General features: G+C 36.0%; 1 protein-coding gene across 20 annotated transcripts in view; it reads right to left on the bottom strand.

Annotated features, from left to right (window-relative positions):
• The window catches only part of MPDZ (multiple PDZ domain crumbs cell polarity complex component), a 358,570-nt gene that overhangs the window by 86,790 nt on the left and 244,152 nt on the right, over positions 1 to 27,628 (bottom strand). For 14 of the 20 annotated variants that reach the window (XM_082401563.1, XM_082401561.1, XM_082401564.1 and 11 more), the window contains 10 exons: positions 24,667 to 24,876; positions 24,046 to 24,185; positions 22,710 to 22,923; positions 19,612 to 19,740; positions 17,798 to 18,007; positions 14,781 to 14,895; positions 14,335 to 14,423; positions 4,936 to 5,119; positions 4,009 to 4,098; positions 787 to 896 (listed from right to left, as the gene is read on the bottom strand). In XM_082401563.1, coding sequence (XP_082257689.1) covers positions 787 to 896; positions 4,009 to 4,098; positions 4,936 to 5,119; positions 14,335 to 14,423; positions 14,781 to 14,895; positions 17,798 to 18,007; positions 19,612 to 19,740; positions 22,710 to 22,923; positions 24,046 to 24,185; positions 24,667 to 24,876 — 1,491 coding nt within the window. The remainder of the gene's footprint in view (positions 1 to 786; positions 897 to 4,008; positions 4,099 to 4,935; positions 5,120 to 14,334; positions 14,424 to 14,780; positions 14,896 to 17,797; positions 18,008 to 19,611; positions 19,741 to 22,709; positions 22,924 to 24,045; positions 24,186 to 24,666; positions 24,877 to 27,628) is intronic. The other 6 variants (XM_082401565.1, XM_082401569.1, XM_082401567.1 and 3 more) reach the window with 1 other exon arrangement.

Raw genomic sequence — 27,628 nt, 5'->3', positions numbered from 1 at the left:
AAGTACTCAATAAATGTTAGTTATTATTTATATTATATGTCATTATCTGTTGTGTTTTATCTCTTCTAATCTAGAGTTACTTGAATATTATAAGCAATATGAAAACTTTTACCTAACTTTGTATTTTATTGTTCCTTTGGAAATTCCTGAAATTTGCTGCTATATACCTAAAGATTCATAATTTGTGTCTACTTTGTTAAACCTCTTTTTAAAATAGCAGATCACAGCTGCTACCCTAGGTATGCAAACCTTTAATAAACAAAATGTTCACTATGGCATAAGTGAAACGAAGAAAAGCATGCAGAATAAAAACCGTCAAGGAGAGTAAAAGCATGAGTGATAAGGAAGAAGTAGGAAAAAGTCCTTTTTACAATTCTGTACCTAGGGCATGATGATTTTTGTTTTATTTTCAACTAAATTCTGTCATTCTATTCTGATTCTTTCCACGAACCCTAGGAATAAGAATCAGAAAAACCCTTCCTAATATCTATATAATATATACTACTGTAAGAAATACTGATGAATTATAAGTTCTAAAACTCCCATCTCATTTACTTCAGCTCCTTGGTGGCTCTCCAACTTGAATTTTTTAAATATCTGAATCAGCACATTTAGGTCTTTGAAAAAAGCCCTTGGCGTTTGCTACTTCTCTAAGACTTGAAAAAAGCCCTGGGTGTTTGCTACTTCTCTAAGACTCTTTACGATGGTCATCTTTATCATTGTCAGGAACTTCCGGCTCAAATACAGTTCACAAGTTAGGAAGTTAGGGAGGGGAAGCTAACCTACCACTATTTCGTAATTAATGCCCATAATCCTTTGCCACTTGGTCAGCAGGGCAGCTTCCTGTTGCTGATCATCTTCTATATCTTCTCTCTCAGCTGACAGTAATGGATACCCTGAAAGAGTTGACACAATTAGTGACATACCACAAAAATCTCCATATCTTAACATTCGGTACCAGGGACACTGTGATCACAACCTATCCTACCAAGTCTGACTGGTCACCCAATACATGAGTTACTCTTATTTCTCTACACATCTTAATAATTCAGTTTAGAAGCCTATCATCTGCATGTTCCAAAACTATTCTCTTTTAAGAGATATCTTTTAGGTCTTAACTATATTTCCATTAAAGTATTCATGTATTATCTAACTTTTATTTAAAAGAACAAGGACTCCAAGTAGTGCCAGGATTCACTTGGTGGCCCTCTTGTGACTCTGTATTAAAAAGTCATACTGCCTTCTATGTTAGTGTATCTCTTTCATTTTCATTTGGTTCCACAGAGGAGAGAAGGGAGCATGCTATGACTTAGCAAAAACAAACAAACAAAATAAATTAACAAATAATATATGTACCTCCATGTACAATAAGAAAATATAAATAAAAAAATAAGAAACAAATGGAAAATGTACATTAAGTTAAAACCCTATAATTGGAATCATACTAATTGGCAAAAAAAGGAAAGTGAAAATATACAAAAGAAAATCACTAAACAAGTTATGTAAACAATACTGAATTAAAACACTTAGCTAAAATAAACTGGTTGAGAAGAATTTTCAAGTCATATTCAAAGATTTCCATGACATCACAGTTTTTACTCATAAAGGTTGTCTTCTAAAAAAAAAAATCTCTACCGGCCACTACTCCTTATATTAGATTTTCAATATCATTTTTTAGCATTCAAATTTCAAATTTAAAGAGTATTCTAAAATTCAGATTTCTCATTAGCTGCTTCCTTGTTAGTGGAATGAATGAGCTTCCACTCCAGGACTATTTTTCAGGTTTGTTATGTGTTAGATTAATAAAACGATTCTGTTTTCTCTTTGAGAAACTGGAAACAGTAAGCTATATATTTCTTTAAAATTTTGGAGTCTAGTCCCCCAAAATGAGCGTTTTCTCTTCAAAAGTATATTCATCCCAGAGAGGTATGAATGTGCAGCGGTGAACACAGACTACAGGAAACCTTTCAAGCTGATGAAGGTTAGAAAGAGGAGGGTCAGCTAGTCCTACCTCCTCCCATAACCCCATTCTCTGATTCTGTTGTGTTTACACAGGTGGGCAGTGATTCAAGCAGGGTGGGATTTGGAATGGAGAAAGTGGGGAATCTGTAAGCTACTGATAACAACGGTCTGAAATTTGTATTCATACAACCAACCTACAGTCACAAAACCCTTCATTCTCCCCCTTTCCCAAATGCCCCAAGATCAGATTTCAGGCATATTTAAAAAACCATAAAGTCCAGTCATTTGTAGCGAGGTGGATGGACCTAGAGTCTGTCATACAGAGTGAAGTAAGTCAGAAAGAGAAAAACAAATACCGTATGCTAACACATATATATGGAATTTTAAAAAAAATGGCCATGGAGAACCTAGGGGCAGGACGGGAATCAAGATGCAGATGTAGAGAATGGACTTGAGGACACAGGGAGGGGGAAGGGTAAGCTGGGACGAAGTGAGAGAGTGGCATGGACATATATACCCTACCAAATGTAAAACAGATAGCTAGGGGGAAGCAGCCGCATAGCACAGGGATATCAGCTCAGTGTTGTGTGACCACCTAGAAGGGTGGGATAGGGAGGGTGGGAGGGAGACGCAAGAGGGAGGGGATATGGGGATATATGTATAGCTGATCCACTTTGTTATAAAGCAGAAACTAACACACCATTGTGAAGTAATTATACTCCAATAAAGATGTAAAAAATAAATTTTTAAAAAAATTGAAAAATTAAAATTTAAAAAAAAAAAAAAAGTCCAGTCTCCTGATGTTACTGTGAAGTCAAATGATTTGTCCAGGCTCACATTATGAGTCAGATTTCTGTGGAAGAGGCAACAACATCTTATCCCCTGTCAGAGGACCAGCACTAGAATAGATGCATTAGAATCATTCAGACATTCTTCCCTTATTTTATTTTAAAAAGAATGTAGGACTCCTGATTCTAAGTTTAGACCCTCTCCCACCTAGCCTCCCATACACATATGCACATTCATCAAAGCAAAACATATGGCTGAGGCTTCAAGACCATCCTCCACACCCATCCCCTCTTACTCTCTCAAGTTTTATGCTTTGAAACATTTTTATCCTGTCCCACTCCTCTGGACATTCACTTTATCCTAAATAATTTCTACACCTATTAGTGTAAAAATAGCAAAATGTGACTAAACCCCTGAGAGTCCTACACCTCTCACTCCTGGGATATCATTGCAAACACAAATATCCCTTTAAAATAAAAAAGTTAAATCACAATTTTCAGTAGAAAAAAAATAATGAAAGAGGAACTATTTTAAAGAACTACAAAGCTTCAATATAATTATTTAGTGAAGGGCAGAATTCTCATAAGGAAGATCAGTCTTGGACTTTGCTCAGTGGATTTAACTTATCAAACACCTAAAGCAATATGACAGGTCAGGGAAGCACACAGCATCCAGCCCTAAAAAAAAGGCAGCAACGTTCAGGCATAATTATATACTAAAACTATGCCGCCCTAAAATTTTTGAAACAGTCTGATGAATTCTAGGTATATAGTGAGAGAAACCTCAGAGAGGCTTAATAATTTCTCATACAACTCCTTTCAAAATTTAAAACTTTCGAAAAATTTAGAAGAAAAAGTCCCCAAAATAAGGATAATTTCATTCCTAAGAGCTTATGCTTTAAAGATTCTCTTGTGTTTATTTAAAAAATCCTTTTAACTTTATTACTGCTTGCTCAATAAGAGACAACTTGGTTCTATCCTAAGAAATAAGGGGAATGAAATAAAGCCACGTATGTAACTGAATGATTCCTAAAGGTTCTGATTTAAAAAATGTAGAAGAAAAAAAAGACGGACTCAGCAAGAAAATCTGCCAGCTATAAACTATTTTAATCTACTGGAGCAATTAATCAATCTGTAAATAAGGATTTTCAAGAATCTTCTTTGAAAGGTTTTTTTTAGTAATTTACAATATATCCAGAGAGGTTGAATCACATTTGTAAAAATCATTTCTCTAAAAAACAATAAAGAACATAATAACCTGGCTCCAGGTGTTTACCTTCTTCTTCAATTGGTAATATGCTGGTGTTTCTCCTCAAAGATAAAGAATCTTCATCTTCTTCATAATTTTCTTAAAATAAGAAAATTTTAGTAGTTATGTCTGTAATATAATCAAGCACTTGAATTTTTCAAACCCCGCTTTATTTATTTGAACACCTAAATGAGAGTTTGCTTTTTGTAGGTAAACTTTTCATCAACCACATGTACTTAAAGTTCTGTTAATGGTACAAAGAAGTAATAAAGTTCTCCTGTGATTTGCCTCCCTCTCTCCTGGTCTGCGATTAGTAGTGTACAGCATAAATACCAGAATGGTCAACAGTCTGAGAAATGAAACACACTTTCAAACCAACAGCCTGACTTCTACCAATAAATACTTGCATCAGGGAGCTACATGAGGATTTCAGTAATTTTCAGAGATATCCACGTACAAACAGCTTATGAATGACATTTCTAAACGTGGAAATAGGAGTCTCATGGTCTACTGACTGAGCTAGCCAAGCCTACACATTGAATTAAAGTTGATTCCATCAAGGAAAGGGTGGGCATTTAGAAACATTATGGGGGTCACACACATAATCTAGGCAGAACATATTTCCCCCTAAAGAGAAAGTGTAGCAATGACATCCAAAAGTAAGGCAAGGACAGAAAGCAAATGACTGCACATGTTTCCAAATGAGAAGTGGTGACTGAATAAACAGGACAGAAATCTGCTTTATTCGGAAGCCCATTCTATAGTTAATGGATGCATCTCTGGTTCCAGTTAATCCCAACGTTATTAAATTCCCTTTTTACTTGGTTCATAATGAATAGTTAAGACGAAAAGTGACTCTTTAAATAATTTCAGAATTAGAAAAAATACAAAATGATGTTAAGAGTCTAACTGAAAACCAGATTCATGTGGCCTTACCTTTGCTTACGCTTGCATTAACAGGAGACAAAACTGCATCTTTTGTGATGTCCTCCCGTGACGCAAGCTCAGCGTCCTGCTTTGTTCCTCTCCTCATTAATGTCAGGTGAACAGTCTGTCCTGTGTGTCGCAACACCTCTACTGCTTGTTGATTGGTAAAACCCTGAAGGTTTGTGCCATCTACCTATGATAAGAACAAGACATGTTAAAAATAAAAGGATAGTTGTATTACCAACCCACGAAACACACAGTTACTGCTTGTCAGTGAGAACAAAATTGGGAATGAGTATTCCCCTAGGTGGGGGGATGGGCTAAAACCTGTCTGGGGACCAGTACTGGCTCAGACGCACTGGAATCATGCAGGAGTGTTTCATCTGTTTTAATACAAACTAAGGGGTCTCACTTCCAGAAATTATGAGCCTGCGAGTCCAGAGAGGGGGCCAGGATTCTCCACCTTTTAAAATATTCTTTTATATTTCTTAGGGGATCCTAATGCACAGTCAAGTTTGGAAGTCAGTACTAGGCAGGATACAGAGGTATAGAAGACAGTGAGGTAAGTGGTTACTGAGAGTGCTGACAAATTCCGAAATCATACTTACACTGGCTTTAAAAACAGAAAGACGACAAAACTACCTTCCTTTTTATTTCTTTGCCTCTTCAAAAAATATCTTCCCTTTTTCTAGTTCACAAATGACAAAACACTTGACAGTGCCCCTGTGACCTTTCCAAACTACAGATATGATCCCATCACCCCACCCGGCCTTTCGTAGAACACTCCTTGAGACAACGCTCCAAATTCTCAACAAGGCTTAGGATGGCCGTGTCAACCCCACCTCCCATCACCAACCTCATCTTGCACGATGCTGCCTATTTCTCTGCACTCCAGCCCCAGAGGATCATTTCCATTTCTCTGACCTGCAGTGCTCCCTTCAGCCGTGAGGTCTCTGCAAGTTCTGTTCCCTCAGTCTAGACTCTCTGGACAGCCTGCTCCAGCCCATGCTCTTTCTTATCTATTTACTTAGAAAATGCCCATAAGTACTTTAGATCTCAGTTCTATAGTTATTTCCACAATTAAGCTATCTTGATGCCCCTGACTTTAGTCAAAGTCCCCTTTACCATTTCTCCTTCACAGCACTTTTCAGAAATTTAATTTTACATTGTCTGTCATTATTTGGTTTATTTCTGCATCCTCCAAGAGGACAGGCTCTGTGTGTCATCAAAACACAGTGCTGGGAATTCCCTCGTGGTCCAGTGGTTAGGACTCCACGCTCTCACTGCCAATGGCCCGGGTTCGATCCTTGGCCAGGGAACTAAGAGCCCACAGGCCGTGCGGCCACCAAAAAAAAAAAAAAAAACAAAACAGTGCTGTTCACACAGTAGATATTCACAAATGAGAAATGAGAAACTGGCTCATACATCAAAGATTTCTTTGGAAAGCAAATTATATTTTTGAATAAATAAATGCAGATTATAACACCTTATTTTTAAAAATACATAAAATTTAAAAACAGTTTGGAAAACTGGAACAATAAATTTAATGTTGAAATTCAAAGTCACTGATATTCCTTTTGAATTGTGAAATGGCTATAAAATGGCTATTAAGTGTCATGCTTTTCTGAGCACAGTGCTGACCACATTAGGCACTCAAATATTTACTAAATGAATGAGAACTACAATAAAGACCTAGATCAGTGATCTCCAAGATGAAGTACCCTTACTGCAGAGGTTTTCTGGAAGAATATAATAAAACTCTTAATTAAACATATTTTAAATCTCATTTGTTTTATACACACACATATATAATACATACATTAACGATGTATATAAAACAATATATATAATACATATAAAACAACATATAACATATATGAATCATATATGAATATATAGAGAGGAGAAAAGAGGAAGGAGAAAGGGGTAGTTTATAGATAGATAGATACAGATTTTTTTACCAATGGGAATATTCAATCAGAAACCTAGAGACCTCTGATCTAAATGATCAATTGGACTTCAGAAGTTACTTAAGTTTTGTATGATACTTTTGAGCTAAATGGCAACTTGCACATAGGTGTCTAACACTCTCCTCTTTCCTCCCACCACCACCTTGTTGATTCCCTCTTGGAAAGACTAGTAAAAATATAATAACAGAGAAAATACCATAACAAAACTGTAAACAATGGAAGAAGACAAGTCCCTATACCAGTAACTTGGAGGAACTTCTATGAGGAATGGTCTGAACATGACGAGATTGAAGGCAGGCCAGCTGGATCTCTACATTTGAGGGAATAGTTTCTCTTGTCTGTAAGATGAAACTTCAATAAAAATCCAACAACTGCCCTTCATTAAAAGGAGGAAGTCACATGGTACATGTGGACCCTAACCAGTGATTCTAAAAACTACACCAAGTGCTAGAGGTCACACCAAGCTGGGAGCATGGGGCAGCACAGAATTACATATGTGCAGTGAAGTCACACTATGCACACACATGCATACGCACACAACCCCAACTAACTTCTGGTTACACAACACACACAGAAAACTATCTCTTACTATAGAGAGGCAACGTTCCCCATTGTGGTTTCCCGGTTTCCTCTCTATTCTATTAATCTACAAGTGAAACTGACTAAATTTAAACTTTCCCCTTCCTTCTTGCTTTGTCAATTCCTGAATTATTTGTACAAAAATCCATCTCTACTCCCTTTTGTACAAGCACAGTTCTCACTGAGATCTCTGAGAATAACTAAAGGTCACAAGAATAAAATACCACAGTCCAAAAGAAGGCAAGTGCCCTGAAGCATCAGTACAAACATCTTCCAATGAGACTGTCACTGCAGTGAACAGGAAAAAAGGTATTTTCTGAAACTTCCCTTCAAAGGAATTCATAATTCATTATATTGATGGAAATAGGGATTATACGTACAAAGAAGGAACAAGTATCTACCAAAAAAGAAAAAGAAAACTGTTACAATGAAGGCAGTCAACAGGATTTTAAATACTGCAAAAACAAAGTCAAGGAATGGAAGACAGGAATATGCAATTTTCCCATATTTCAGAGGACAAGAATAAATAGATAAAAATGGTCAGGGAAATAAGACTGAAGACATAATGTGGCTGATCTACAAAATCAATATAATTGTGAAAAGAAATACAAGGAGAAGAGAATAATTGAGGAAAAAATAATCAAAGAAATGATTAGTAGATAAAGAAATCTGCCTCTATAAATCAGAGGTATATGAAAAACAAGGGGAAAAAAACTAACACCAGACATATCCTGGTTAAATTCTTAGATTTCAAAAATCAAAAGAAAAAAATCTATCAGCATGTAGGCAACAGAGTGAGCAGGTTATCCTCTGTGAAAGAAATTACAAACCCAAAATTTTATATTCAGTGTTAACATATGTGAAAATGGAAATTATGTTTGAGATGCTATGATTATTTATATCCTATACCGTGTTGTGAGATGGCCACCATGCAGAAATTTAAATTAACTGGTCAAGAATTATAATTTGTACACATTTAGGGCATAAATGGGCTGGGTTGTTAGAGATTAGGAAAAATTTAAAGGAGGTTTGTTTTGTTTTTTTCTAGAGAGAAGAGTGCTGTAAGTCCCCACTCCACCTAGATGTTTAGCCTTTGACCACAAGTCAGAAGAGCTGTGTCACAAGTTGTAGGGAAGAAGGTAGTAAATTGTGTCTAGCTCTGTAAGGAGGTTAAGGGAGAGGCTGTTTAACTGCTCTGAAAGTGAAGCAAGAGAAAATTGCTATTATGTTGAGAACTGCTCAACAGCCTAACTCTGTCTGGGCAGACCAGAAGGGGACCACACACACACACACACACACACACGAGACAGCCAGGCTGGAGCCATCTTGAAACCTACCCAAGAGTACCCCTAGGGAATAACGGTACCCCCAAAGAGAGAATCTGTGGAGCAGAATGCTGAGAAACCAGGGCCAAAGGGAAGAAGAGTCAGTCAGATGAAAAAAATCCACCATCTGTCATGGAAAGTTCAAATATCTCCACGAGGATCTCTCAGGAATCCAAGAAGGAACCCTAAATGACAGTCGGTTTTGAATATCCTCCAGGTTCACTCAGTACAAAGCCATCTTACAACAGTGTCAGTCAAGGATGAAGTGTCTTACTGTCTTTTCCTCTCTTCCTTCTCTCACCTTTTACACTGGTAAGAGTCAGAAAGCACAATGAGGAGGTGAGGGAGGAAAAGAAAAGCTAGGTAGGGAAGACATACTGGAGAGTGCATTCTCTATCCCTACGTAAGCCATCAGTTCATAGCAGGCTTCTGGGAGGCCAGGGAGGCAGTCTGAAATTAGATTATTATTTAGGATGGGAAATTTTTAATACTAAATTGGGGTTGTATTTGGTGATTTTTCATTGGCCATAGGGCATTTTACTCTCTAAGAACAATGTGTAAGTCATGGCACTTGCCTAAGATTTCTTCCAGGGAAAAGGGAAGACCCTTCCCTATAAAAAAATTAAAAGAGAGTTGATGACAGAATTTCCAAGGTTGTTTAAGATTATCCCCCCTAAGTCTTCCTTATGCAAAGTCTATGTTATCCCCAGCCAAATCATCCAAGTGTGCAAAGGCAACAGAAGAGGTTATCAGACAGAAAAGGTTCAGAAAGTCTACCAACACATTCTTTCATTTAAAATTTACTAAAAAAACACTTTAGCTGACTAAGAGATTAATCAGATTTAAAATTCAACATAAGAAAATAGTGGCATACAAGATCCAGTGCTGAGTAATAAAATAAGTAAAATTCAAATCTAAATAATACTATTACAGCAAAGTCAAATGTTTCAAGTCTTGATCCATAAAAGATATCCAAAGTGGTGTGTAATACAGTTATTTATATTAGCAAGAAACTATAAACAACATAACTCTCCATGAATAAGGGTTACTTAAGTATATTATGACAGATTTATATGTGCTGATATGACTATACCTCCCAGGTATATTTCTAAGTAAAATAAACAATAAAAAGGTATAAACTAATATGATCCTTTTAAATGTAGATACATGGAAATTTTCTGAAAATTTAAATCATAAACTATTAAGAGTGGTTTCTATGAGAAGGGTTTTTTTAAGCCATGTTCAAATTTTATATTCTTTAGACTTCAAAGACAAAAATTAATCTAAGAGAAATAAACATGTTATTTACTCTCAGGGTAGTAAAGAAAAGGAGAAAAATCGCAACTCTGAGGTGCCATAAAAATTCTTAAAATGCACAGAACTTAAGCTGTTTCATCTCCAATAGATTTTTATGGCTCAATTTTTAAATTCAGTTTCACTAAGAAAAATCGAATGCATATGATTTTGTCTACTTAGTAGCAATAAAGTTCATTATGTAAAGGAAAAAAAACACATTTTTCTCTTTTTTTGAAAACCTGATGACCTGAATTTAAAAATATATTCCTTACACAAATGTCAGAGGTGGTAGGTACTAGCACAGAAGAAGTTGCTATAATGGAATAATTACGGACTTTTAAACCTAGACTTCGGTTCAAATTTCTCAGTATCTTCATCTGTAATATGAGAATAATGGTACCCACTTTCCCAAAATTACAGCGCATGGCACTCTGTACTGGGAAGATACTCAGAAACTGGTATTATTATTAATAAAGTGAAGAGGTGATTAATAAACATGAAAACCCCAAGCCCTATGGGAGCAGTTTCTGATCAACATAATTACACCCATCATACATATGAGACAAGGTCACCAAAACCTAAATCAGGGCTCAGGTCATCTCTGATCCCTCAATATCACAGGAAGAGAGTTAAGAGGTGGCTTCAGACCCAATTGTACCAGAGACAAAAGTGCTGTGGAACTAGGTGCAATGGCAGTAAATTGCCTATGTGCTATCTCAAGGAGAGATCCAACATCCTCATAACGTGCAGTGCAGATACCGCAATTAACAGGTGCAATAAGTAAGGGGAGAAATCCTAGTTAGAACAAATGGAAAAGCCCAGCTCCTTAGCACACTCAATCTAGCTGGCCAAGCCCTCCTCCAACATGGCCTATACCTATACACACATACAACACTTGGGACTATTAACAAAGTCACAGAATACCAAAGGCAACACTTGATACCTTTCCTTATTTATCAACATATGCTTGTTTAATATTTTTTTAAATCAGATGTTAATTCTATACTGCTTTTATCAAGGATCTCTGTATACCAATCTAAAAAAATGAGTATATGAGTTTATCTAATGACAAGGTTGGTCAACTTTAAAAAAAATAGTCCTTTTATTAAATAATTCCTATACAGAATACCAATATATAATGTGGGAAAAAAAAGTCTCTATTCCCCACCCCGTAATGTCTACAGTGAAACTCTAGGGGTCAACAGAGCACAATTTGTAAAACAGGAATCTTATAACAAAAGAGTTAATGTTTCAAAATAATACCTCCTCAGAATAGTAGGAAATAATTTCTTAATCTTCTCACCACCTCAACAATTACAAAATAAAAACAGAGTATAGTTCCAAATAGCTGCTGCTAGGACAAAATTGAAAAAAAAAAAATCAAACACAGCAGCTGTGAAAAGCAACTAGTGTGAAGAACTAGTGTGAAGAACTTTCCTACCCGTATCTCAAAAGCCCACAAGATGATGGTATTTTGCACAAAATTAATGCATGATCAAAAGTACTGCATGATGTTCCTTAAAAGTCGAGGTGCTTCCAACTTTGAAGTAAGAGAATGTTGCTAAAAATTAAAAATCATAACATTGATGACAGCAAAGACAGTGATTTTATTGAAAGCAAGAAAATACTTCAGAAGAAGGGTGCTTCTGCTTTTGAGTCAAAAATTTCCTTTAGCACTGATCTTGTCTAAGCAAAATTATATTTGAGATTCCACTTATATAAGAATGAAAATAATGACAAGCTTGAAAGGAAGCTTTTCTGAGACTTAAATGTGTAATCATTTCAGACCCTCAATAAATATTTGCTTAATTAAACTGTACTTATGTGCCAAGCATACTATGTATTTTAAATAAATAACTCATTTGGTTTTCCTAAAAATCATACAAGGGAAGTGTCTTTATCCCAATTTTGTAGGTTAAGGAATCTTGCTTCTTGCTAAATGGTTAAACATGGAATTATACGATCCAGCATCTCCACTCCTAAGTATACACCCAGGAGAAATGAAAACATACATCCACACAAAAGTTTGTACATGAATGTTCACAGTGGCATTGTCCGTAATAGCCAAAAAGTGGAAACAACTCAAATGTCCATCAACTAATGAATGGATAAATAAAATGTGGTATGTCTATACAATGGAATATTATTCAGCTATAAAAAGAAATTAAGAATTGATACATGCTACAACATAGATGAACCTTGAAAACATCATGCTAAGCAAAAGAAGCAAATCACAAAGGACCACCTATTGAATGATTCCATTTACATGAAATGTCCAGAATAGGCAAATCTATTGAGATAGGAAGTAGATTGGTAGTTGTGTAGGGCTGGGAGGATGGAGGAATTAGGGAGTAACTGCTAATGGGATGGGGTTTCTTTTAAAGGTAATGAAAATGTTCTAAAATTGATTGTGATCATGAACGCACAACTGTAAATATACTAAAAGCTTCTGAATCATACACTTTAAATGGGCGAATTGTATGTTCTGTGAGTTATATCTCAAGAATGCTGGTTTTTAAAAAAGCTTTCTATTGGATTCAAATATATAGCCTGGGGGGCAAGTACATTAGCTATATATTCAATTTTTAATTCTTTATCAGATATGGATTTAGAATATGTATATATTCACTCTCTCCCTCTCCTTTTCCTCCAAAATAAAAAAAGTAAAGTAGTTAATTTTCATTGTATGTTAAAATAGAGATACAACAGGAAAGCTCTTTTCCAGGATATGACCAGCTTAGGTGGCACGCACAACTTGGTCTTTAGAGCAGATTTCAAGAGGTAAACAGGTGTAGTTAGGAGTTTTATAGAACAAAGTTCAAGAACAGTCACAGAGTTTCAATGTAGAAGCAAAGAGCAGAGACTGATAAAGGACATCTCTATCTTTTTGTTAAATGTGAAAGAAAACACAAAACATAAAATTTACTGTCTTATCCATTTTTAAGTATATAGTTCAGTAGTGTTAAGTATATTCATGTTGTCATACGATACATCTCCAGAACATTTTCATCTTGCAAAACTGAAACTATACCCACTGAACAACTTCTCCCCATTTCCCCCTCTAACCAGCCCCTCACAACAACTGTTCTACTTTCTGTTGCTATGACTTTTTGTGCCTGGCTTATTTCACTTAGCATAATGTTCTCAAGGTTTTGTTGTAGAATGTGACAGAATTTCCTTCTTTATAAGACTAACTAATATTTTGTTGTATGTATATACCACATTTTGTTTATCCATTCATCTGCAGATGGACCTCTGGGTCACTTACTCATCTTAGCTCTTGTGAATAATGCTGCAGTGAACAAGGACTCTTCTATCTTAACTACTATTAAGATCCCAAGGCGAAAACAGAGACTTCATTACACATAAACAAATATATATTAAGATAAATCAACATTCCCCAAAATGTACTCCAAAGAATATTAATATATGTTTGAGGGAAGAAAGAGCATGATTACAAAAGTTTAGGAACCTCTGAAGTAAAAGAGTTAAACAAGTTTCTTTACTGGGAAACTTCTCAGTTTTTGAGTTTTCAATGTGCATTGTGGATCCCTAAGAAACGATATCACAGGCAGTTTTTCCTAAACTTATTTAACCAGAAAGCCCTTGATGCAGGGTCTCTGGGATTCATGTTCTGAGAAGTAGTTAGGGTAGTCCAGTTTCCACTGAACACTGAACTGAAAGTTGGATTCTTTTTATACTACCTTGAATAGCTATATGGTCAAAACATACTAATGTTACTAGGATACAATTATGAGCTTGATCTAATCAAGAGGATCTGGCTTTATTTCTTTTATTCCTTTATAGTCTTACAGCTAAAAGGAGCCCTGGTCATGGTGCCAACAAAAATAGTGTCATTCTGCTGATGTAAAAAAATGCACACAACCCAATTTCAGATTCAAGTACACTAAAAGTGATAATGTCTGGTCTTTAGTTTTGGAGCATCTGCAGCTAAAATACAAGTATGAGTATTAATGTACCAAACTCATTAAAACCAGAAAGCAGATGTACCAGCAGTTATTCAAGACAGTGTCCCACCTTTAGAAATGGCATCAATAAAGCTTCTATCCAATGCTCTGACTTCCACAAAATAATGAGTAATTGTGATGACAGCTCAAACCACCAAAGCAAGCTTCAATTAGTATAGAGCTACCTGTAGTTCTCAAAACTGCGTGAACTAGGAGAATGCATCTCTCAACCATGAAAATTAACAAAGCTGTTATTAAATGTGTACTTACTGCTATAATTTGGTCTCCAATTTGGATTCTTCCATCATGTTCAACAGCACTGCTCTTTGTAATGCTCTTTACAAAGATTCCTGAAGGTTCTAAGATTAGAAATAGGTTTGTTTTTGCTTTGTTTTGCTTTACTATTTACAAAGCACACTCAAACAATACGCATCCTCCATTCTCCAAATATAAAATCCTAATTCTGCACAGATATAAATCATCCAACCACACAAAGAAACCCACTAGTAGAAACTTACGCTACAGAAAAAGACAATGGTTTTGTCTGTCTGAAATAAAATAACAGAGTCACCTGCACTAAATTATTCCTAAGGAAGATTTCCATCAGTTTATGACAATCTGAAAATACATTATGTTGATTCAATATTTCATAAGACAAAGATATTGGAGGCAATTGCCAAGATGAAAGATATAGAATATTAATGTTTAAAAACTACCTAATTTTTTATCTCCAATGTAACCAGCAATGGTAATTCCTAATCCTTGGACATTTTTAGTGAGTTCTACATCAAATGTCTCATTTTCTTCACTTTTCTGAGTAGAAGCATCAACCTAAAATAAAATTGATAAATATACACATAAATAAACATGTAAACAAACAAGATAATCTTTTTTAAGCCACAATCTTTAGAAATAATATGATGTAATTGGGTGTTAGAGAACTCAGCTAGAAAATTATAGAGTAGGATTACTCCTTCAATCTTGACAACTTGGACTGAGCATCACATTTTTACTCGGAAGGAATGTCAAGAGTAGAGCTGAACACCCCCAGCAGAGAAATATATTATTGTCTGTGCATGCAAAATGTAAAAAATTAAACAGTTTCTTATTAACAAATTCTATTTTCAGGGATGGCTCATCTTCATTTTTGAAGAAGTTAGGATGTAATACAGTTAAAATAACTCATACTTTGAATCCACATCAACAAGTTCAAATCTAGCTTTGCCACTGAATTTTTCTAAGCATCACTTTGCTCAACTGTCTGTCAGGAATAAGAACAAGTCCAGCTAACAATTACTGAGCAGTTTCTATATAACAGACACCTGTCATGTCTCAATTCATTTACTCCTTAGAATAAGCCTATGAGGTAGGTACAATTACTGTCAATTTTTCTCTGGGGAAACTGAGGAACACAAACTTTTCCAAGGACAAACAGCAATCTAGTAGAAGCAGAATTCAAATGTAGGTAGGCTGGTTGCAGAACCCCTGCTCTTAAAAGCTGCACAGTATGTAAATTCCTCCTAGAATGTAGGGGCCATACTGCCCACTCAAGACATGCTGTTATTACTATCTTAAGTTGAAAGCTGATTCTAACACCATGAATGTGAATCTATCCTCCAGATATACTATTAATAGACTGATGATTATTTTGAAAGCCAGTGAAATGTACCAAAACAGCTAATTAAAACTATCCTTGTATTTGCTTGATAAGTTCAAACTTTAATACAAAAAGCTTTTTAGAAGGAAAGAATGCCTTTCCACATTGATTTCCTTCATTCCTGGAGTGGTACCTGAAAGCAGATTTCTCTAATATGTAGACTTGTTATTATGTATTGGACTGAAGGGCAAAGCTCCCTGAATAAAGCATGAATGAACTAGCTCAGTAAGTCATCAATAAGTTGTTGGCATTATATACTAGTGTGGTGTCAGCAGATTCCACAGAGAACCCTAGGAAGATAACAGAAGAATGAAGTCTTTGGTTCGAATGGACATGCAGGTTAGGGTGAGCTGGTAATGCTTTCTGATTTTCTTTAAGTACACTCTGTATCTCACTGATAAGTCACCTAAATGAGATATAATTTTATAGTAAAGTTTTATTTTTTTCATTGCACATAATTATCTGTGCAAACTTAGCAAAAGTTTAAAGTTTAGATAATTACAAGAAAATGACAGGATGAAATCTGCTTCAATTGAAACAAATGTGTCTTCTATTTTTAATAAGACTTATGCAAGTGCTATTTTAGAGGGTGGCAATTTGACTATCGAATGGTTTTAAAAGGGGCACAAGCTTCACAAATGATGATATGCACAGAATAGATACTTTTCTAAGCTTTCAATTACATCAAGTGGTTTTTGGTATTGCATTCATTTATATATTGCTGAATAAAATGTTTTGTTTACCACAAAAGAATGCCATTTAAATACTTTCATAAACAGGCTTTCTTTCTTTACTTCTTTCTCCCTGCAAAAAATAGCAACGAAACTCAATGCTAAAAACAACAGAATCATGGAAATTTCAAGTGTTCTAATAAAGTTTTAAAGGGCTTGTGGAAGAGGTTAGAATATTAAAAAAAAGAATTTGTAGCAACTGCTTAGAAAATAACTGTTTTTAGATCTATAAGAAAGGAATGTAGAACTTGCATTTGCTATAAAGCTCATATAGAAATTGGTCGTAATTCTCTTCTTACATATTTAAGAAATTCCTGGATAAAATTATTTTGTTGATATTTAATCCACTATCATCTTGTGACCTGAACTATTTGAGATAACCATTACATTATAATGATTTTGAAACATTCTAGCTTTTTTCACACCAAGTTAAGAACAAAGATGGAATGCTCTGCCTATGAATACAGCTTTTGTTACAACCCTGAAAGCATAACTTTTCTCTAAAAAAAAATTATATAACTGGGTCAAGAATAGCGACTTATTACAAATCTGGTAACAATTATATGACATACCTGAAAACAACAATGAAAGGTTTTAGTAAGCTTTATTTATCCACCTTGCCCACAAAAAAGACACTAAGAAGCAAGGTGTTGAAAGGGCATGATTGGAACTTACAGCCCACCTTACAGAAACACTTCTAAATAAGAAAAAGATAGAATTAAATGTTTTAGGTATTAGTAGTAAATAATTCTTTAAAATTTATCCATACTTCAAAACATTTTCCTCATAAATGTGCTTAGAGAAAAATCAAAAACAGTAATCTAGAATTTTTAAGCAATCTATCTTTCATCTGTTAGACATTATTCCTATTTAATAAACTATTATTAGTGCTGAAACCTCATTACATTTGAATTTTGTTTCATTCTTTAGCACTAATACACTAACATTAATAAGTCTAGTTTCGGACTTCCCTGGTGGTGCAGTGGTTAAGAATCCGCCTGCCAATGCAGGAGACACGGGTTCAAGCCCTGGTCTGGGAAGATCCCACATGCCACGGAGCAACTAAGCCCGTGCGCCACCAAGTACTGAAGCCCACGTGCCTAGAGCCCGTGCTCCGCAACAAGAGAAGCCACCACAAAGAGAAGCCTGACACTGCAACGAAGGGTAGCCCGGCTCGCCGCAACTGGAGAAAGCCCACGCACAGCAACAAAGATCCAACAGAGTCAAAAATAAATAAATAAATAAATTTAAAAAAAAAAAATAATAAGTCTAGTTTCTAAATAAACACCACTGTCATCTAAGTGCTACAGTCTGACTTTCCCATTAACTGCTTTTATCTCCTTACCCGCATCTCTGGTGTAGAAGATGGGAATGAGGAAAGCGTGATGCCCAAAGACGTGGGCACCGTTGGTTCTTCCATGGCACCTCTTGCAATCATCAATTTGACTCTATTTCCACACTGTCTGAGGACCTGGGCTACTTGCTCACTGCTCATTCCTGCTAGATCTGTGTCACCAATCTTTAGAATGTGGTCTCCACTGCATAATCGCCCATGCTGAATAAAAAGGGACTGATTAGTCAGATTGTTGTTGTTATTATTATTTACTTCATCAGAGAAATCCCTCATTTAGAGGGAACGGGAGTAATAACAAAAAAAGAGCTATTACATGAATTACCAATCATGGTACATTAAACATGTGGTTGTAATGTTAACTGTCTTTTGAAGCATCCTAACTTCATTAAATGTGATATAAGTAAATGAAATTCATAAATATTCTTTAAATCAATAATTGATATGAGCTTTTCAATTTGATGTCTACCCACTCGATGCAAGAAAGCACTACTCTTTCTGTGAATTTTTTGAGGGATACAATAAAGAGAAAATGCCACTAAGGAAAGATGAAGTATAACTCACTTCACAAATATATATAACTCAAAATACAGTATCAACCACAAAAAAGCACTGAGTTAATACCACAATTTTCTGCCTTGCCATTTCAATTATAAACATCCCTAAAAAACTCATTTGCAGATGAAATCTTTGTGAGACTTAAATTCAGATAAACCAGGGAAGTGAACAGCAGTCTGGTAAGCCTCCATACAGGCACTGTCCACTAGAACTTTCTGCAGTGATGAAATGTTCTGCATTGTCCAATATGGAAGCTACAAGCAACATATTGCTCTAGAGCACTTGAAATATAGCTCGTCTAATGGAGGAACTGGGGTGGTAATTTTATTTAATTTTAATTAATTCAAATTTGAATTTAAAAAGGGATATGTGGCCAGTACCCACAGTATTAGACAGTGCAGCTCTATACACAAGGTAAAGCTGATTTATCACAAGTCTGTCAAATAGAGAAATTTCACTGGATACTGCATGACACTGGCTAATGTTTAAAAGGAAGAAAACGCACATACTATTGAGTTACTCTCAATAATTGATAAGGTTACCTCTACTGATAAGGCTGCCCATAAATCTGCCTTTCATTTGCCAATATGAAAAATATTTGATGCACGTGACTTACGTTCAAATACACATGCAAAAGCAAACAGCTTTATATACAAAACATTATAACCAAGGCAAAAGAGACACTAGAACTTGTCAAATTAAAACGTAAATCATAATTAGTAACTTTACAATTTTCTCACATACGCTCCAACAACTTTACATAGCATAAATGGCAGTGCTTTAATGAACTACTCTAAGAGATAAAAACAGGCTGTACTTCATATACAAAGATGACACCAGTGACCCATCACTAAAGGCACAAGATGAATCTTGCTTTTCTCCCCTCAGTAATGAAGTATTCTTTTTTCCATAATACCTTGTGGCTATAAAACAGATGAGTAGGCTTATAAACGTGATTTACAATCATAAAATAAAGGATATGTACCTCTACAATGATCAAAACCACAACCTGGGCTTTAGTCTGTGATTCTAAAGAGTCTTAAGATCACTGTCTGTAACTGTAACTGAAAATCAAGGTCTCTCTTGAAATGTATTTCTCCCCAGGTCTAAGAAAAACATTTTACATACAAGCTCAGCAAAATAGAAGATTCTGACATTGTCTAAAGCCAAAGTCTCTTCTTTCTAACAGAAATGTAAAAGATGAAGGTGTATTTTTGATAAAACATAAAAAATCTGCTGGAGTGGCTTACCTGATCAGCTACTCCTCCAGGCAGGATGGTTTTCACGATCACGCCAGTTGCTTTTCCTCCTACAATGCCAAATCCCAGACCAGAGCCGTCATTTACCAATTCAATAGTCTCCACGTGCTGCCAGTGAACCTGAAAACAAAGCCCCCATATGAATTTGTAAACATTTTACGAAAAACTAAGATTTTTATTACAGTTGACATCTCTATAAATATTATTTTGTGATTAGTATTAAATAACTAAGTGCAGACATAATAATGAGCTTTAACAGGGTCCCTTTTATTTAGTACACTTCTCTTTCAACATGTTGTTACTGCTACTGACATAACCATTCTTGAAATTATCAATACATCATTATAGTGACTGCATTTAACCAGGTAAAGAGAGATTTGCAAGATCCTTTGTAGAACTTAAAAAAAAAAGGGATGATCAAGGAAAAACTGTTAGCTGTTAAGAACTTCTTCTGCATAAACCCTATTGCACAAGATTCCAAACGAAATGACCTCTTAAAGTCACTGACAGCTGTCGGTGACTTTACAAAGCAAAATCAAGATTTTATTTGCTTACCAATAGAGTCAAATTTTTTTTTCCTTTTTTCTTTTTTTTAAAGAGCTCGTACTCTGATAAGATCAATAAGATTGGCTGTTTTTTTTTTAAATTTATTTTTTGGCTGCACAGCACAGCATGAGGGATTTTATTTCCCAGACCAGGGATCGAACCCGGGCCCTTGGCAGTGGAAGTGCGAAGTCTTAACCAGTGGACCGCCAGGGAAGTCCCTAGAGTAAACTTTTTTAAGGGACTAAATTTTTTTTTTTTTTAAGGAATGATGTCAAGTAAAAAGGCTACATAAAGAGAGGTAACAATCCCATTCACCATTGCAACAAAAAGAATAAAATACCTAGGAATAAACCTACCTAAGGAGGTAAAAGACCTGTGCTCAGAAAACTATAAGACACTGATGAAAGAAATCAAAGATGACACAAACAGATGGAGAGATATACCATGTTCTTGGATTGGAAGAATCAATATTGTGAAAATGACTATACTACGCAAAGCAATCTACAGATTCAATGCAATCCCTATCAAATTACCAATGGCATCTTTTACAGAACTAGAACAAAAACTCTTAAAATTTGTATGGAGACACAGAAGACCCCGAACAGCCAAAGCAATCTTGAGGGAAAAAAATGGAGCTGGAGGAATCAGACTCCCTGTCTTCAGAATATACTACAAAGCTACAGTAATCAAGACAACATGGGGCTTCCCTGGTGGCACAGTGGTTGAGAATCTGCCTGCCAATCCAGGGGACACGGGTTCGAGCCCTGGTCTGGGAAGATCCCACATGCTGCGGAGCAACTAGGCCCGTGAGCCACAACTGCTGAGCCTGCGTGTCTGGAGCCTGTGCTCCGCAACAAGAGAGGCCGCGATAGTGAGTGGCCCCCACTTGCCGCAACTAGAGAAAGCCCTCACACAGAAAGGAAGACCCAACACAGCCATAAATAAATAAATAAATAAATAAATAAAATTTAAAAAAAAAAAAAAAAGACAATATGGTACTGGCACAAAAACAGAAATATAGATCAATGGAAAAGGATAGAAAGCCCAGAGATAAACCACGCACCTATGGTCAACTAATCTATGACAAAGGAGGCAAGGATATACAATGGAGAAAAGACAGTCTCTTCAGTAAGTGGTGCTGGGAAAACTGGACAGCTACATGTAAAAGAATGAAATTAGAACACTCCCTAACACCATACACAAAAGTAAACTCAAAATGGATTAAAGACCTAAATGTAAGACTGGACACTATAAAACTCTTAGAGGAAAACACAGGAAGAACACTCTTTGACATAAATCACAGCAAGATCCTTTTTGACCCACCTCCTAGAGGAATGGAAATAAAAACAAAATAAACAAATGGAACAGAATGAAACTTAAAAGCTTTTGCACAGCAAGGGAAACTATAAACAAGATGAAAAGACAACCCTCAGAATGGGAGAAAATATTTGCAAATGAATCAACGGACAAAGGATTGATCTCCAAAACATATAAACAGCTCATGCAGCTCAGTATTAAAAAAACAAACAACCCAATCCAAAAATGGGCAGAAGACATAAATAGACATTTCTCCAAAGAAGACATACAGATGGCCAAGAAGCACATGAAAAGCTGCTCAACGTCACTAATTATTAGAGAAATGCAAATCAAAACTACAATGAGGTATCACCTCACACCGGTCAGAATGGGCATATCAGAAAATGTACAAACAACAAATGCTGGAGAGGGTGTGGACAAAAGGGAACCCTCCTGCACTGTTGGTGGGAATGTAAATTGATACAGCCACTATGGAGAACAGTATGGAGGTTCCTTAAAAAACTAAAAATAGAACTACCATACGACCCAGCAATCCCACTACTGGGCATATACCCTGAGGAAACCATAATTCAAAAAGATACCTGTACCACAATGTTCATTGCAACTCTATTTACAGTAGCCAGGACATGGAAGCAACCTAAATGCCCATCGACAGACGAATGGTTAAAGATGTGGTATGTACATACAATGGAATATTACTCAGCCATTAAAAGGAATGAAATTGGGTCATTGGTAAAGGCAAGGATGGACCTAGGGACTGTCATACAGAGTGAAGTAAGTCAGAAAGAGAAGAACAAATATCGTATATTAACGCATATATGTGGAATCTAGAAAAATGGTACAGATGAACCAGTTTGCAAGGCAGAAATAGAGACACAGATGTAGAGAACAAACGTATGGACACCAACGGGGAAAGCGTGGCGGGGGGGGTGGTGGTGGGATGAACTGGGAGATTGGGATTGACATGTATACACTAATATGTATAAAATAGATAACTAATAAGAACCTGCTGTATAAAGAAAAATAATAAAATTTAAAAAAAAAATTTTTTAGAAGCCATAAACTTAATCATAATTACATAAAAAATATTCCAGGCCACAGAGAGATACAACAAAAAGGGAAAAACCCAAGAAGTACAAAGAATCTACAGGAAGTGCGAACCCATACAAAACCTTAAAGAACTAGAAAAATACGTTCTGTTCTTCTTGAAAATCTGATGTACTCACCGGATTAGAGTGAGCTGAAATTGTGCTGGCTGCAGATGGAGAACGGGAAACTATGGGGCTGATGAGCTGAGGCAATGAGCCTCTGGCAATAACCAGCTTGACAGTATCTTTGGCTTTCTGCAGGATGCTGATGGCCTGCTGATGTGTAATTGTCTGATCAAGTGCCTGTCCGTTAATAGCAAGGATCTGATCAGTTTCCTTCAATCTTCCATCTCTAAGAATGAAAAAGGGGGTAAAAGATAACTAACAGCTCTCAAAAAAACGACAGCTTCTTCGGCATGCATTTTCAGGTTATTTTTAATTCTATTTTCTCATGTCCACACTATGAAAGCTTTTTCCTGCAGCTGCACTTCTAAAAATATTTTTTCTATTTCTTTAATTTAGTATGTATATGAGATGGTGTTTACTATTGTGCCCAATCATTATGCTGTACACCTTAAACTCACATACTGCTGTATGTCAATTATGTCAAAATAAAAATGGAAGGGAAAATATATATGCTTTGGCTCCAGTTGACCTACCCCTAATCAACCCCTCCCAGTTAAAAGCGCCTTCTTTTCAGCTACCCACTCAACCTATACATTGTATTTTAGATGTTCCTATCCTCTACAAATGAAAGCAAAGATGTATATATTTACTTGTTGCTTTGAGTATATTAATAAAATATTGCTCAAATTATCATAGGCCATTTGTATACTTTTCTACAAAGTAATTTTAAAATCTAATCAAAAAGAGCCCATTTAATAGCAATGAGAGTACTGTCCTAGTCAAATTTTTCTTTCCTTACTAAAAAATGATTAAGTTACGACTATATTTAAAAGTAACTCTCCTTTCAAAGGACTTTCTTTTTATCGTAGCAATGTTAAGAATTTAATGATTTCTAAAAACTAGTTAATAACAGATTGTATTCAGTTTTTTGTCTGTTTTTGTTCATTTTTGTTCCTTGAAATTCTCCCAAGGTGAGCAGTACCTTCTGAATGCGGTATCAAAAACAGAAAAGAGGGCTTCCCTGGTGGCGCAGTGGTTAAGAATCTGCCTGCCAATGCAGGGGACACGGGTTCGAGCCTTGGTCTGGGAGGATCCCACATGCCGCGGAACAACTAAGCCCGTGCGCCACAACTACTGAGCCTGCGCGTCTGGAGCCTGTGCTCCGCAACGGGAGAGGCCGCGACAGTGAGAGGCCTGCGCACTGCGATGAAGAGTGGCCCCGGCTCACCGCAACTGGAGAAAGCCTTTGCACAGAAACGAAGACCCAACACAGCCAAAAATAAATTAATTAATTAATTAATTTAAAAAAAAAAAAAAAAAAACAGAAAAGACACAGTGACAGTCTCACCTGTGGGCCACACTGCCCTCCTGGATCTCCTGCACAAATATCCCCAGTTCTCCCCGGTTTTCACTCCTCAGTCCCACAACACTGAACCCAAGGCCTCCACATGGAGGTTTGAGGAGCTCAAAAACTTCTATTTGGCGACCCTGTTCAGGAAAAAAAGCAAGAAATACAATTAAATGCAAATCACTGCACTTGCAATCATCTTATTAGTGGCATTAATCTGTTCTTTAAGAAAAAAAGAAATTAAAAATATTTTTTTCTAAGATAGACTTTATCACTCATCACCTAGAATGAGACATTTTATTTATCCTGAAGAATATTTCTGAAACATAACATATAATGCTCAGTTTAAAATATGATAATTAAAGAAAGGAATAGAAAAATCTCAGAACCACCTAAACCCACATAATTCTACATCTTTGTCATTCCAATTTTTTCAGATATTATGTCTTCATAAATAAGAATATAATATATACTTAAAATATACTTGATATATATTTAATGTATATATTTAACTAACATAATGTAAATATATATAAGTATTCTTCAAATTATCCAGGACCTGATTACATTCTTAAGATATCATACATTCTGTTGTTAACTATCAGGAAGAAATGCTCTTACCTGGGCCATATTTTTGATCAGTTGATCAAATTCATCACAAGCAGGTTTCCCATTGATGTGTGCAGTACCCAATCCTGTAAGAACTTCCAGATTCCCATTATTTGGGGATAATAAAAATGATTCATTTTGCAGAGTAGGAATTACAGCTGGGCTGAGATGTGGAATGTGGGCACATTCAAAATTTGAAATTGTGGGAGTTGCAATGTTTACCTAAGAGTAATATGGAGACTATTAACAACTTTGTCATTCCATAAACTATTTCATAGGAATCATCCCAAGAGAGGTAATAATGAAGTACCTATGAAATTTCAAAATGTCCATACCCTTTTATTCTGCAACTCTATTTCAAGAAATTTATTTCAAGGAGAAAAATTAGAAAAATACACAAAGATGTAAATGCAAGGATGTTCAACACAGCACTATTTTTTAGGTGGAAAACGTTTTAAAAACTAATTAAGTGAAAAGAATCAGGTTCAACTTCAAGGTACTCATTAAAACACACACAAAAACACATCCATACATATGTTTTTAAGTGAAAAAGCCTAGTTATTGAATAATAACAGTAAGTATAGTACAATTCAATGTACACTCAAAAAATGTTTACATGTGTATTAAACATCTGGAAGAATATATACCAAACCACCAACAGAACACTAGTTGTCCCCAAGAGATGGGATTCCAGAAGGCCATTAACTTACCATATTGCTTGAATTTTTATAACAACCTATGCAGCAAAGAATTTGGTCTTTCCCAAAAAGAAGCCTGGCCTTTGTCCTTACCTCATAGGAAGTAACTTCTAAACCCTTGGAATTTCCCAGATGATAGAAGTGTCTCTGTTATTCACGGTGGGTCCCAAGGCCACATGATATCCTCTCAAATTCTTAAACTAAGTCATCTCACATGGGCAATCAATCATGCCTATGAAATGATGTCCCAATAAAAGCTCTGAACACCAGGCTCAGGTGAGCTTCCTGGGTTGGCAATACTCCATGTATACTGTCACACATCGAGTTTGGGAAGGGAACACTTCCTGAGGAAAATGGAAGCTTCACATCTGGAATCCTCTCAGACTCTGTGCTATGCGTCTCTTTCTTAGGTTAACTTTCGACCTGTATCCTTTCCCTATAATAGACCATAACCATGAGTCTTAACAGCTTTCAGTAGGTTCTATAGGTCCTTCTAATGAATTATTGAACCTGAGGGTGGTTTGGGGAACCTCCTGAATGTGCAGTTGGAATCAGAAGTGAGGATGGTATTGTGAGGACTCTTCCTTCCAACTTTGTATTTGGAGCTTAACTCCTTGCTGTTGGTGTCACAAGTCTAGGGAAGAGCTGCCAGTCTGGAGGACTATGCCCTCAAACCTCACAGTATGGTTAACTCCAGGTACAATGATATTAATAAACAACAACAAAATATTCTATAATTACTTGTATGTGCCTGTTATACAGAGCTAAATAATCTAATAATAATAAATAATAATATATTTATTAAATACTAATATATTTATAGAATATCTTATATAAAATCACATTGACATTAATATAGTAATATTAAATAATAATAAATGTAAATAATAAATATTACATTAAAGCTAAGCAATCATTAAAACAGTGCAAAGAGTCAATCCTAATTTTGTATTTCTATAGGGTGTCTGGAATGTAACTTTTAATTTACAATTAATCGTAAGAAAAGTTATATCAATGACACTTTTGGATCACTCTCTAAGCTCATCTCCCAGCACTCTGTCCTTCACTCACATAGCTCCAGCTATACTAACCACTTTACTGTTCCTCCAACTGCCAAGCTGCTCTCTCTAGCAGCCAAGTACGTCCTTCCCCCAAGTATCTACGTGCTTACATTTTTAGTTCGTCCAAGTGCACTCAACATCACCTCAGAGAAGGCCTCCCTGACAACCCTAAGACTGCATCCTACCATTACGCTCCATGAGCTGACCCTGCCCTGTTTTTCTTCATGGTGCTTATTATTGCCTGGCATGCACCCTGCTGTCATGGAGCTCCCATCCCAATCTGCAGAGACAGACTAGAATGCAGAATTCTCCAGTGGAGGAATTTGACTATTTTATTCTCTATTATATCCTCATCCTCTAGGAGAGTGTCTTGCACGGAGTTGGCATTCAATATACATCTGCAGAATAAATGTTTATCCATTCTTAAGGACCCACTCTGATCTAATCTGCCCAATGACCCTCCAAGAATCACTATTACCATTTTACAGATGACAAAATTACACAGTCACACACCTAGTAAGTAGATTATGACCTAGATTTTTTCATCATGGTGCTACTGTCATCTTCGTATTATACACATAGCAAACAATCATTTAGATATCATTTCTGGGAATGAGACATTAGTAAATGTCTTCCATTGACAGAAGCAATCAAAATATTTCACAATTTATGTCACCAGTCCATGCTTAAGTTTGCCACCTGTCCTGAAAAATAAAACAGGAAACTCAGTAACTTACCAAAGTTACCAATAATTCACCATTTTATTGGCTATCTACAACCACAGATGTAAAAGAGATCAATGTATTTGAGGAAGAGGCTTTTGGGAATCCTTTCAAATGCTTATTTTAAAATCTACAGCAGGCATGATCAATTATTATTTTTTCAAAAGTAAGCTTCTTATGTCAAACCTGATTTTTTTTAAAACCTGAGCATGGCAACTTCAATAAAATCTGCCAGCAGAAGATACACTGTTCAGGTTGAAGCAGATGGCATCATGCAATCTGTGACAGGCTGAGGATCCCACACACCAGGACCTAATGCCTATGGTATGTTTGCATAGGGAAAAAATATTTGGAGTTTTGCTACAGTGAGCCAGGATGAACAAATCACATTATAAGCACAAAGAGTCTGTCTGTGTGAAGTTAACTGGTGAAACAGAAGCTCTGACACTATGCAAGACAAGGTGTGAAGGCATTGCAAGAGTAAAGTTATATA

Source organism: Balaenoptera borealis (assembly GCF_965194805.1).
Source record: "Balaenoptera borealis genome assembly, chromosome: 8".
NCBI lineage: Eukaryota > Metazoa > Chordata > Mammalia > Artiodactyla > Balaenopteridae > Balaenoptera > Balaenoptera borealis.
The sequence above is the reverse complement of the archived record's forward strand: the minus strand, read 5'-3'. Positions and strand labels throughout refer to the sequence as shown.